Consider the following 13,021-nt stretch of genomic DNA (forward strand, 5'->3'; position numbering starts at 1 on the left):
CCCAGATGTGTTTAAGCGGGTTCAGGACTGATGAGCCAGAACATCAATTGGAACTTACTACTGTGTTTCCCAAACCACTCCATCGCACTCCTAGCCTTGCGACATGGAGCATCTTCTTGTTAAAAAAGCCACTGTCATCGGGAAACATGACTGTCGTGAAGGAGTGTATGTGCTCTGTAACCAGTGTACGATTCTCAGTGACAGTCACGGTGCGTTGCACGAGCTTCACTGAACCCATGGTTGCCCACGTGAATGTTCCCCAGAATATAATGGAGCCACCACTATCTTGTCTCCATCCCGCAGTACTGGTGTCAAGGAGCTGTTCCCCTGGAAGATGACAAATTTGCATCCTCCCATTGGCATGATGAAGAAGGTATCAGGATTCATCAGACCATGCAACGTTCTGCCACTGCACCAACGTCCAGCGCTGACAGTCACGTGCCCATTTCACTCGTAGTTGCCAATGTTGTAGTTTAACAATGGCACATGCATGGGTCATCGGCTGCAGAGGCTCATCATTACAAAATGTTCGGTGCACTGTGTGTTCACACACACTTATACTCTACTCAGCATTAAAGTCTGATGTTGGGTTCCCCCACAGTTCACCAGCTGTCCTGTTTTACGACATCGGACATTTGCAATGAGGGGTGGCCACCCACCCCACGCTGTCTAGATGTGGTTTCACTCTGGTTTCGCCACTTGTTGAAGACACTCACCACAACACACCTCGAACACCCGACAAGTCGTGCAGTTTCCGAAATGCTTGTGCTGAGCCTCTGGGCCATCAATATCTACCCTCGGTCAAATCCAGATAGATCGAGCACCTTCCCCATTCTAGGCACGGACAGTATGCTCACTGATACTAACTGCACTATGCATGTGTCCAACTAGCAGGCAATGCTGCAATTGCCTGGATGGGTTTATATCAATAGTAGGTTGATGGTGACCATGTTATGGCTGGTCAGTGTACAAGGGCTATCCACAAAGTACATTATGTTTTCGTTTGTGTCCGTTAGGGGCGGGGCTAGCGCGGCCATCTTGGTGTCATGGCATTCCGCCGCTCAGTCGGCATCCTGCCGTGCTAGTGAGAGGTTCGTGCTGTACTCCGTTGAGTTACTGCGACAGTTTGAAATGTCAGTGTTAATTGAAATGCTGCGAAGTGTGAAGTGCGTGCTGTAATAAGGTTTCTGACTGCAAAAAACTGGACACCGATAGAAATCTATCGGCAGCTTTGTGAAGTGTATGGGGACAACATAATCACTGAAGGTGGAGTGCGTCAATGGGTCATAAAATTTAAAAATGGCCGAACTAACCTTCACGACGAAGAGCGAAGTGGAAGACCCAGCATAGTGACTGCCGAATTTGTCGAAAAAGTCGATGCCGCGGTCCGTGAAAACCGTAATTTCAGAATAACGGAACTCTCTACGAGTTTTCCACAAATTTCACGAAGTTTGTTGCACGAAATCATTACCGAAAAGCTTTGTTACCGCAAGTTTTGTGCAAGATAGATACCAAAAATCTTGACAGAGATTCACAAAAATCAGCGAATGGCTGCAGCGTTAACGTTTTTGGATGCTTACGAGAAAGATGGCGACTCATTACTCGATCGCATCATTACTGGTGACGAAACATGGGTTAAGCATGTGAACTGTGAGACAAAATTGCAGTCAATGCAGTGGGGGCACACAAATTCCCCCCAAAAACCCAAGAAATGCATGCAGACAATGTCGGTAAGGAAGGTGATGGCGACTGTCTTTTGGGACAGAAAAGGCGTGATTTTTGTGGATTTCCTGGAAAGAGGCACTACAATAAACTCTCAAAGGTATGGCCAAACTCTGCACAACCTCAGAAGAGCAATACAAAACAAGCGCAGGAGAAAGTTGGGCTCAAAGATCTTGCTGATTCACGACAACGGCCGGGCCCACACGGCAAATGCCACTCGTGAAGTTCTCGAATCTTTTAAGTGGGAGTTGTTTCCTCATCCGCCGTACAGTCCCGACCTGGCACCGAGCGACTTCCACTTATTCCCAGCAATGAAGAAATGGTTGGCTATGCAGCGTTTTGATGACGACGCACAGCTTCAAGAACAGGTAACCACGTGGTTGAAGGCGCAGGCGGCCAAATTTTACGACAAAGGAATTTCCAAGCTCGTCCATCACTATGATAAGTGCCTTAATTTAAATGGCAACTATGTAGAAAAGTAGTATTTAAGTGCGGCTTTCATCTGTATACAATTAAAAAAAAATTCCAATACTTTATTTATTTTTAATTCCAAAACGTAATGTACTTTGTGGATAGCCCTCGTATTATCGTCATTTTATTGAAAAACCAAAATCCTTCAAGTTTTGTGCACGAGTTGTTACGATCATCAGTTTTGACGATAAATTATTGTTTCCTAAGGTTCCTCTTAATGAAGTTATGTCATAGCTGTAAAGCATTTTCACAGAGGATATGGCAGGTCTCTTTAAACATTGTCTCACATCAAATTAGTTTCAATGGGGCAACAAATGCTGTGAGCAAATTAATAGCATAGCTATGGGAAGCCCTCTCAATGTAGTCATAATGGATTTTTATATGGAAAAATTCGAATAAGCAGAACTTTAGTCAGCAAAGGAAAACAAAACCTATGTTGGTTTCGGTACAATGATGATATTTTAGTTTAATGACTTCATGGATGAAAATGTCTCAGATATTTTAAATTTTCTGAATGATATTAATTCTAATATAAAGTCTCCTATGGAAAAAGAGAAAGAAAGTCAAATTTCATTTTGGATGTACTGGTACTCAGAAAACCTAATGGAACTTTAGGACTAGAAGTTAGAGTAAGCCCACACACACAGCCAGATGCCTTCACCGAAATTCCAGTCACCATCAGAAGCATCAAAATATTGTTGGACTGGGCTAAGAGAAACTGTTAACCAAAGTACTTGGAAGACCAGTCTGATAATTTACAAACTGCTTTCAGAAGAAATGGGTACTATGACGAAGAAATAAATAGGACACTACACACTAAAAGATCTGGAGCTTCAGGTAAGAAAGAACCAACTGAAGAGGAAGTTTTCCCCTCATTCATGAAAACAGTCACAGACTGCATTGGCAGAGTACTAAGAAGACTTTGAATGCAAGAAATGCGCATGAATATTTAAGCATTGCAAAGCACCTGCGCCCACTGCTTGAGGCAGCGGGAGTATATCAAATCCCTTCCATATGCAGTGAAGTGTGCATTGGTGGGACCAGTTAATGACAAAAATTGCTTCTCCATACTAAAATTTTATGAAGATCGTGATTTTATCGCAATTTGATGTGCTAAATCAACCAAGAATTTTTTATCCAATTGTACAGAGGAACTACAAAAACAAACTTTAACACCTGATTTAAAGAACACAAGAGCAGTTGTCACAGATAAGTTGGCATCAACAAATCATACATTGGGACCAGGTAATCACAAAATTTGTTTCTCCAATACTATGGTTTTACCAAGATCCAATCATTACTGTGCTCAGGTGTGCAGAGGGGCAACAGAAATTAAAAAGAACAGAAACAACTTTAATGGAAGAGAAGGATTGTAACTAAATAACTTGTGGGCCTTAGTGCTAATTGAAGCAAGCAGCACCAAGTCTTCCCCTTTACAAGCCCCATAATACATTTTGGCACGACTTGACGATCTTAGGCAGCAATCTGAGGACATCACAAACTGCCGATTGCAAGGATACAGTTTGGCTTGCTGAACTTAGTGAAGTCTGTACTGCAATTTGAGTCTTTATTGCTTCCAATGATGTCTTCAGCACTGGTAGACAAACCATTATGCAAAGAAAATAATATGCTTTGATCACAGCATGAAACCGGGAAACAGACCTGTAGCCCTGCAGTTTCCTGTTTTCAGGATGGCGGTAGCTCAACATGATATCAACTTGTTAACTTCAGCTCACATCAGGAGGAGCTAGCCCAGGTGACACTCTTCAAAAAGATTGGGGAAAAAGCAAGTGAAGGCCACAAATTCAGGAGGGTCCGTCTGGACAAAGGTGCTCCAATCTTCGTTTACGTGGGGTTGGGAAAAGTATAATGGCTGAAGGAGATGGTGCCCAAGATATCTCTAGGGAATGAGGTGAAAATGCTGGTCAAGACAGCAATAGAACTATTTAAGGCCACTAAAATATCAATATGGGTACCACAACTACTTAAGGGTGTTCCCCCAGAGACCCTGTGAGGGAAATTACAGGTTCAGAAACAGAAAGTCTCAACAGATGATTGTAGGATAATTAACCGGAAGGTTGCAACTGATTGTCAAAACCTCGCACTGGAAATCCAGTGAAAAATCCCTGAAGGCAAGACACGACCTAAAACAGCACTTAGCGTTCTTGCAGGTTACTGTCAGGTTGGTTAATGATACCAGAAGCAACAATGGTGGCAGGCTGGCATACAGAAGTGTTGCAGAAAAACCTACAGTCTAGTAAAGGGGCAATTGCTTCATTAAGTCACCTTCTAGGAAGACGAAACGGATGTGGCCCTGATACAAGAAACCTATTTATATAAAAAAGAGGGTGTATCAGGCCTCGGAGGAACTGAAGGTAAGCTGATTTACGCAAGGAATCTAAAAACCCCCAACATGTATCTGTGGTAAATATGTAATTTCATTTATGCTGACACTGAACTACTTAAGGTTCTGTTCCAGTGACTTAGTGACCATAAGAAACAGTTTGAGGGAATCTGTATTGGTTTACCTTCCTTACAGGGACTGTGTTACATGTTCCCAGCAAGTGAGGAGACTGATAAGACAGTTGTTTGCAGCTGAATGAATGACTGCTGGTTGGCTGTGATTCCAATGCCCACAACCACAACTGATGTGGGAAAGCAGTGACACCAACAGCATAGATGAGTACATACTTGAATACATATTGGAGAGCAATTCAGAGGTCTTTTGTAAGGCTGGGGAACCTACCCTCATCAAGAAAAGAAGGGAGAAAGTAACTAATATAACTTTTTTGTCCATCTCAATGAGTAGTTATGTCAAACATTGGCATGCAGTAACTGAACCACTGAAATAAGACGTTAAACAGAACACAGCCAACAGGAATCCTAGAAAACAGATTGTGGTTCACGATTATCTCAGTGTAACTTATGAGTTACAATATGGTGGAATAAAGAAGAAAATAAGTTGAATGTTAAGGAGCTCAATAAGGTGCAGAGTGTAACCTAGCCAAAGCAGCACAATTAGCAACACACCAACAGCTGGAATGAATACCATACTGAACAAGCCCCCATTACATCTTTGGATTACAATGGAGGCAGCAACAGGGGCATACATGTTAAAAACTGGAAATCATTAGAGACCCAGAATCCCACACTAATACAATGCTTGATTTGTGGGGGGGGGGGGGGGTGTTTGGAGGGGGGGGGCGAGGGCGCGTAGGCGGGAAGGGGGGGGAAGGAAAAAAAAACTGGAAATCATTAGAGACCCAGAATCCCACACTAATACAATGCTTTTATTAGTGGGGGGGGGGGGTGCGGGGGGTGAAGGGCGCAGGGAGGTGAAGGGCAGCGGGCGCGTGGGCGGGGGGGGGGGGGGGGGTGGGCGAAGGGCGCGTGGGCTGGGGGGCGAAGGGGGCGTGTGCGGGAGGGGGGGGCGAAGTGCGCGTGTGCGGGAGGGGGGGGGCGGGCAAGGGCGCGTGGGCGGGGGGGGGGGGGGGGCAAGGGCGCCTGTGCGGGGAGGGGGGCGCGTGGGCAGGGGGCGAAGGGCGCGTGGGCAGGGGGCGAAGGGCGCGTGGGCAGGGGGCGAAGGGCGCGTGGGCAGGGGGCGAAGGGCGCGTGGGCAGGGGGCGAAGGGCGCGTGGGCAGGGGGCGAAGGGCGCGTGGGCAGGGGGCGAAGGGCGCGTGGGCAGGGGGCGAAGGGCGCGTGGGCAGGGGGCGAAGGGCGCGTGGGCAGGGGGCGAAGGGCGCGTGGGCAGGGGGCGAAGGGCGCGTGGGCAGGGGGCGAAGGGCGCGTGGGCAGGGGGCGAAGGGCGCGTGGGCAGGGGCGAATGAAGCTAGTGGTAGATGGTGACATGGCAGTTGGTCAGTGCTGAATGGCTGGTGGCTGTCAGTATGTGGAGTGAGTTGTATAACTTGAATACTAGGTGGAACAGTTTTGTCACAGTACATTCTCGCAACGATAGCAATAATTCTGAAAGAAAACACTTTTCATACTACTTAATCTTTGTCATTGATCTGCACTGCCTTGAAAAAGTGTTCAGTTTTAATTCATTAAAAACCACTGGAATCATTACTCAATTACTGGTGTAGTCACTTCAACATCTTGAGAAAGAAACAGAAAATACAAAAAAATATATTTATGGATACATGGTTAAACTACAAACAATTCAGCTAGTTCATTACAAATATTATCTAAAATGTACACTTTTAAATCTATTTAATTCTACTAAACTGGTACCTCCCACCATACTTCATTAGATTATGATTTACCCAACTCTTTACATATGGTGACCACAGTAAATTGTTGATATCTCCTAACAGATTACCTTTGCCTGCAAGATTCGATTGTGGATCCTTGGCTTTTACAGACAATGTTGTTAACTGTATTGTCTAGGTATGACACTTGATTCACATGACAGAACCACTTCACTGCAGAGTTAAAGAAATATACTTTCTGGAAAAAAAGCCCTACGCTGTGGCTAAGTCATTCTCTCAGATACCCTTTCTTCAAACAGTGTTAGGTTGGTTGGTTTGGGGGAGCAAAGGGACCAGACTGCTACGGTCATCGTCAAACAGTGTTAGTCCAGCAAGATGTATAGCAGATCATCTGCAGTATTTAAGGAGAAGAGGACACTGGCAGAATTAAATCTGTGAGGGAAGGTCACCATATGTCTACACAGTTCGGTAAAGACATTGCTTATGGTGGCAGAAGCCAGCAGATGGGGCGTGGGCGGCAGAAGCCAGCAGATGGGGTGTGGGCGGCAGAAGCCAGTGGAGGGGGCGTGGACGAACAGAAGCTGGAACTGGGTGGAGAGCGGCTAATAGTAGATGGAGGGGGAGAGGGTAACTGAAGGGGAGAGGATGTGGAATAGGAGGGAGAGCATGAGGGTGGAAGAGTAGAGGGTCAGGGTCAGGGTGGAGTGGTAGATGGCGAGTCACGCGGAGGGTCAGGGTGCAGGGGTACAGGGCGGAGGGTCAGGGTGCAGGGGTACAGGGCGGAGGGTCAGGGTGCAGGGGTACAGGGCGGAGGGTCAGGGTGCAGGGGTACAGGGCGGAGGGTCAGGGTGCAGGGGTACAGGGCGGAGGGTCAGGGTGCAGGGGTACAGGGCGGAGGGTCAGGGTGCAGGGGTACAGGGCGGAGGGTCAGGGTGCAGGGGTACAGGGCGGAGGGTCAGGGTGCAGGGGTACAGGGCGGAGGGTCAGGGTGCAGGGGTACAGGGCGGAGGGTCAGGGTGCAGGGGTACAGGGCGGAGGGTCAGGGTGCAGGGGTACAGGGCGGAGGGTCAGGGTGCAGGGGTACAGGGCGGAGGGTCAGGGTGCAGGGGTACAGGGCGGAGGGTAAGGGTGCAGGGGTACAGGGCGGAGGGTCAGGGTGCAGGGGTACAGGGCGGAGGGTCAGGGTGCAGGGGTACAGGGCGGAGGGTCAGGGCAGAGGGTCAGGGTGCAGGGGTACAGGGCGGAAGGTCAGGGTGCATGGGTACAGGGCGGAGGATCAGAGTGCAGGGGAATAGGGCGGCGGGTCTGGGCGAAGGATCATGTTTATCGGGAAAGGGTTGTGGGTTATTATGTGTATGATTCCTGATGGTTTCAGATTGTGAAATTCACAGCTCTGTCATTGTTATCATCATCATCATCATCTCTCTCCTTCCCCTCCTCATAATACACTCCTGGAAATTGAAATAAGAACACCATGAATTCATTGTCCCAGGAAGGGGAAACTTTATTGACACATTCCTGGGGTCAGATACATCACATGATCACACTGACAGAACCACAGGCACATAGACACAGGCAACAGAGCATGCACAATGTCGGCACTAGTACAGTGTATATCCACCTTTCGCAGCAATGCAGGCTGCTATTCTCCAATGGAGACGATCGTAGAGATGCTGGATGTAGTCCTGTGGAATGGCTTGCCATGCCATTTCCACCTGGCGCCTCAGTTGGACCAGCGTTCGTGCTGGACGTGCAGACCGCGTGAGACGACGCTTCATCCAGTCCCAAACATGCTCAATGGGGGACAGATCCGGAGATCTTGCTGGCCAGGGTAGTTGACTTACACCTTCTAGAGCACGTTGGGTGGCACGGGATACATGCGGACGTGCATTGTCCTGTTGGAACAGCAAGTTCCCTTGCCGGTCTAGGAATGGTAGAACGATGGGTTCGATGACGGTTTGGATGTACCGTGCACTATTCAGTGTCCCCTCGACGATCACCAGTGGTGTACGGCCAGTGTAGGAGATCGCTCCCCACACCATGAGGCCGGGTGTTGGCCCTGTGTGCCTCGGTCGTATGCAGTCCTGATTGTGGCGCTCACCTGCACGGCGCCAAACACGCATACGACCATCATTGGCACCAAGGTAGAAGCGACTCTCATCGCTGAAGATGACACGTCTCCATTCGTCCCTCCATTCACGCCTGTCGCGACACCACTGGAGGCGGGCTGCACGATGTTGGGGCGTGAGCGGAAGACAGCCTAACGGTGTGCGGGACCGTAGCCCAGCTTCATGGAGACGGTTGCGAATGGTCCTCGCCGATACCCCAGGAGCAACAGTGTCCCTAATTTGCTGGGAAGTGGCGGTGCGGTCCCCTACGGCACTGCGTAGGATCCTACGGTCTTGGCGTGCATCCGTGCGTCGCTGCGGTCCGGTCCCAGGTCGACGGGCACGTGCACCTTTCGCCGACCACTGGCGACAACATCGATGTACTGTGGAGACCTCACGCCCCACGTGTTGAGCAATTCGGCGGTACGTCCACCCGGCCTCCCGCATGCCCACTATACGCCCTCGCTCAAAGTCCGTCAACTGCACATACGGTTCACGTCCACGCTGTCGCGTCATGCTACCAGTGTTAAAGACTGCGATGGAGCTCCGTATGCCACGGCAAACTGGCTGACACTGACGGCGGTGGTGCACAAATGCTGCGCAGCTAGCGCCATTCGACGGCCAACACCGCGGTTCCTGGTGTGTCCGCTGTGCCGTGCGTGTGATCATTGCTTGTACAGCCCTCTCGCAGTGTCCGGAGCAAGTATGGTGGGTCTGACACACCGGTGTCAATGTGTTCTTTTTTCCATTTCCAGGAGTGTATATACACAAAGCAACTTAATGTAGTAACAACAACAATTAAAAATAATGAATTAGGGTGTCACTGGTGTCTGTATTATTATTTTATGTGTGTTGGGGACTTATTAGTTACTAATATACTGTGTCTGCTTGGTTCAGTTTATGAATTACTGTTTGTTCATGATGTCGTGATTGAGGGCTCACTACTTCTGGATTGGTTGAAAAAAATGGCTCTGAGCACTATGGAACTTAACATCTGAGGTCATCAGTCCCCTGGACTTAGAACTACTTAAACCTAACTAACCTAAGGACATCACTCACATCCTTGCCCGAGGCAGCATTTGAAGCTGCGTCCATAGCAGCAGCGGATCGGTTAAGTCTGATGATTTCAGGCCATGAGTGCTTTGTGGCAACAACTGTCAACATTGGTGATGTATAGATACAATACATATCTTTGGTAGCCATTACAAAGTGACAAGTGTATCTACCATGGAACGCCGCCTCATGCCAAAGCAGTTAGTTCACGTGTACTGCCAGTACACTGTGAGGAAGATGCCTTCTCCCTCTCCCTTCCCCATGGTAGTCTAAATATGAGGCTTAGTGTTCTTCCGCTGGTATCCACAAACCACTGAAAACTCCATCAGTACATAGTGGACAAAATGTAAATCTGACTGGGAAAGGAACCTGTGACCATTTAAAGATACTTCCATTTAAATTACTGTTCACTTGTGCAGTCAAAGAATCCACATAAATTTGGACCCTGTCCAGGAACAGTTTTGTTTTTCTATTGCCAATGCCAAAGGATGCATACAGTAAGTCTTGGATACAAATCATCTATGCCTTTACTACTAAAATAAATCCACTTGGTGTGGAAGTATAATACTCTAAAATGCCTATTCAACTGAAGAATAAATTTGACTAGCTACAGTAATTCATATTTTACTTGACAATATTAGAATTCAAGCCACATTTTATCTCAGTGTTATCCTTGTACTAGCTACAAATATTTTAGCAATTCACCTACCTTGTACAGGCAAGTGTCAACCACTTGGTTGGCCACACTCTCGAGGTCATCTGTGAGAGCAAGACGAGAGCGCACAAAGGCACAGAGATCTTCATTAGACATTACATCCCAAACACCATCACAAGCTAAGACCAAGAACTCATCCTTTTCTTCATTTCTAACCACAGCTGATACTTCTGGTTCTGGAGAGACTAACTGCTCACAAGGGCCTCTGCCCTCCACATTTTTGTACTCGTAGTCACCCAAAGCACGTGAAACAGCCAGTGAGCCATTGACACGTTGGATCATTACGCTTCCGCCTGCACGCAAAATACGTTCTTTTTCTGCGGGCAGAACTGGTTTGTGGTCTCTGGTAGCGAATGTCGGGCGACCGCTCCGGCACAGTACAGCCCTCGAATCACCGCAGTTCGCTACGTACACCTGAGGATTAAATAACTGATTTATACTTTCAGATGAAACAATGGAACTTAAAATAGTTTGATACACTGTTGTTTTCAAATTGGTGTGGCATTATAATGATGCAAGTCCAATGTAAAACAAAAGATAAAAACTTTTTGCTATTCTGGAATTGTATATATGCTTCACAGTTAATTTGTTAAAAACACAAAAACAGAGGAAAAGTGAGAGGCAGAGTTTTAGAACTTTTCTTTATTAGGAAAGGTTTACAGTGTGAAGTTTTGTGTAGGTAAGTCACAATCTCCTTCTGTGCAAGTTCTAATCTTTAATCATATACATAGATGTACTGTAGCCAAGAGCTAAAGCACTTCCAATAAGTTTCGCTATAGTTGACCAAAAGTGGAAGAAGAAACTACCGTTACAGTTCAACAGTAAACTTTTTCCTGAAGGTTAACATTGGACAAGTTCTTTGCTGTGAGTGGATGTTGCCAGTGCTCTGTGAGACTGTCCCCATACTTTAACCAGATTTAAATCTTTGAGAGGTAATTTCAACCTTGTAACTTCTTCATTCAGGTCAGCCTCCTTTATCACTGAAAACCTTGCTGGAACAGGAACTAGTGAAAGAAAGACAGGACTGCACCCTTGTCAATGTGAATAACCTAGTCAGTGAAGAAGAGACTAGACACTACTTGACCAAAACTAAACAATGCTTGCTGCAAGACACAGAATTGCTTAAAACTATTTGCAATAAATCAAGTTACACTGCCCACAGAGGAGATATGATTATGGATATAAACAAGAAGAAATAATGCCCTTTAGCAGCTTACTTAGCACATGGCAACAAGGTCTCTGTATTTAGGTCACCTCATATGAGGTAGTCTGTCATCAACATTTCTGAAGCAGATAACTAATCTGTGAGACACCAGTAAACACCATATCTGTACTGGTGTCTGCATATTTATTCTGCATGCTGCTTTGGTATGTCACAGGGGACACACAGTGAACCAATATCATATTGTCTGCTGGCGTAAGCTGTCACCAGCACACCAATCTACAAAGATGTAGTATGAAGATTGATAGTAGGTGCTGGATCAAGCACGCCTAATCACGAGAGAGGCCAAAGACGCACCGATAAGTAATAAGTCGCCAATGCCCTCTCAACAGACTGTATTTAAGCCACAGCCGCTGACCTGAGGGCTGCACTGACTCACACATTGAGTCTGGCACCTGTCAGCGCATTCGCAGAGCAAGCTCAGTTCACATCGCAGGTTGCAGGAGCACATGGTGACCAGATTAGTGACCGTAGCAGGGCTAGCAGTGAGACTAAAGTTTATAATAGCAAGATTACCGATATTGTCTGTAAGAGGACTATTACTGATGAGCTTGTACCAGGAACATGGACTCTAGTCAAGCTAAGTAGCAGTTTCACATAAATAAAGAACCGTATCAATCCACTTGTGCATTTGTGTTGTAGAAAGAGGATACTGGCCACTCATAACAACATCCTCTCCCTTGCTTCCTGTGGTACAAGACTCTACATTGGCAATGAGGATAATTCATTGGCGATCGCAGATAATCAACTTGGCCGACGATTTTGCTTGCTTCTCTTGTGATTTAGCTTGCCAGGGTGATCGTTTTCAAGTGTTTCTATTTGCTAATTTGTTGCTGTGATCTTACATGTATTCCAGGAGGGGAGCCACAGAACTAATCAAATTTCTCATTTCAGAGGCTTTGCTTGCTTTTTGCTATAACGCATTTGTGTAAACCATGAATTCTCCGCCCCCTCCACCCCCTGCCTCTGCACCACAGCTGCTGACAGCCAATGTGATGGATCAAACACAAGCTTTTCAGGTTCAGAACCAACAAATAGCTACCTTACTGATGACGGTACAACAACTACTGGCTACACAACCACAACCGACCAACCGACCAGGCCAACAAGTGCTACTGACCAGTATACCAATGTTCTGGCAATTTAAGGACACAGAGGAGGAATGGATCGAATACCTGACTCAGTTCCAAGCACACTGTCAAGTTCATCGTGTTCAAGATACTGTAAAGTTATAATACTTTCTTTCGATTGCAGGGTCCTCAGTGTTCAGGTTAATACAAAAACTATTCCCAACCACATCTCCCGACACACTCATCTATGACCAAGTAATCATTGCATTAACTCAATACTATGACCAGCAAGTTCAAGTAGCTGCAGCCAGATATCAGTTTTTTGTCATCTGCAGAAAAAATTGGAACAGATGTACCATCAGTGGTGTACAGAATTAATGGACATGACTAGGAAGTGTAAATATAAGTGCAGTTGTGGCAACTTTTACAATGATTTAATTATAAGAGA

The 13,021-nt window shown here is 46.7% G+C and overlaps 1 protein-coding gene across 5 annotated transcripts in view; it reads right to left on the minus strand.

The window, feature by feature from the left end:
* The window catches only part of LOC126260041 (protein phosphatase 1A), a 236,233-nt gene that overhangs the window by 148,338 nt on the left and 74,874 nt on the right, over nt 1–13,021 (minus strand). For all 5 annotated transcript variants that reach the window (XM_049957220.1, XM_049957217.1, XM_049957218.1 and 2 more), the window contains one exon: nt 10,276–10,695. In XM_049957220.1, the coding sequence (XP_049813177.1) occupies nt 10,276–10,695 (420 nt within the window). The remainder of the gene's footprint in view (nt 1–10,275; nt 10,696–13,021) is intronic.

The sequence above is a fragment of the Schistocerca nitens genome, chromosome 5 (genome assembly GCF_023898315.1).
Source record: "Schistocerca nitens isolate TAMUIC-IGC-003100 chromosome 5, iqSchNite1.1, whole genome shotgun sequence".
NCBI lineage: Eukaryota > Metazoa > Arthropoda > Insecta > Orthoptera > Acrididae > Schistocerca > Schistocerca nitens.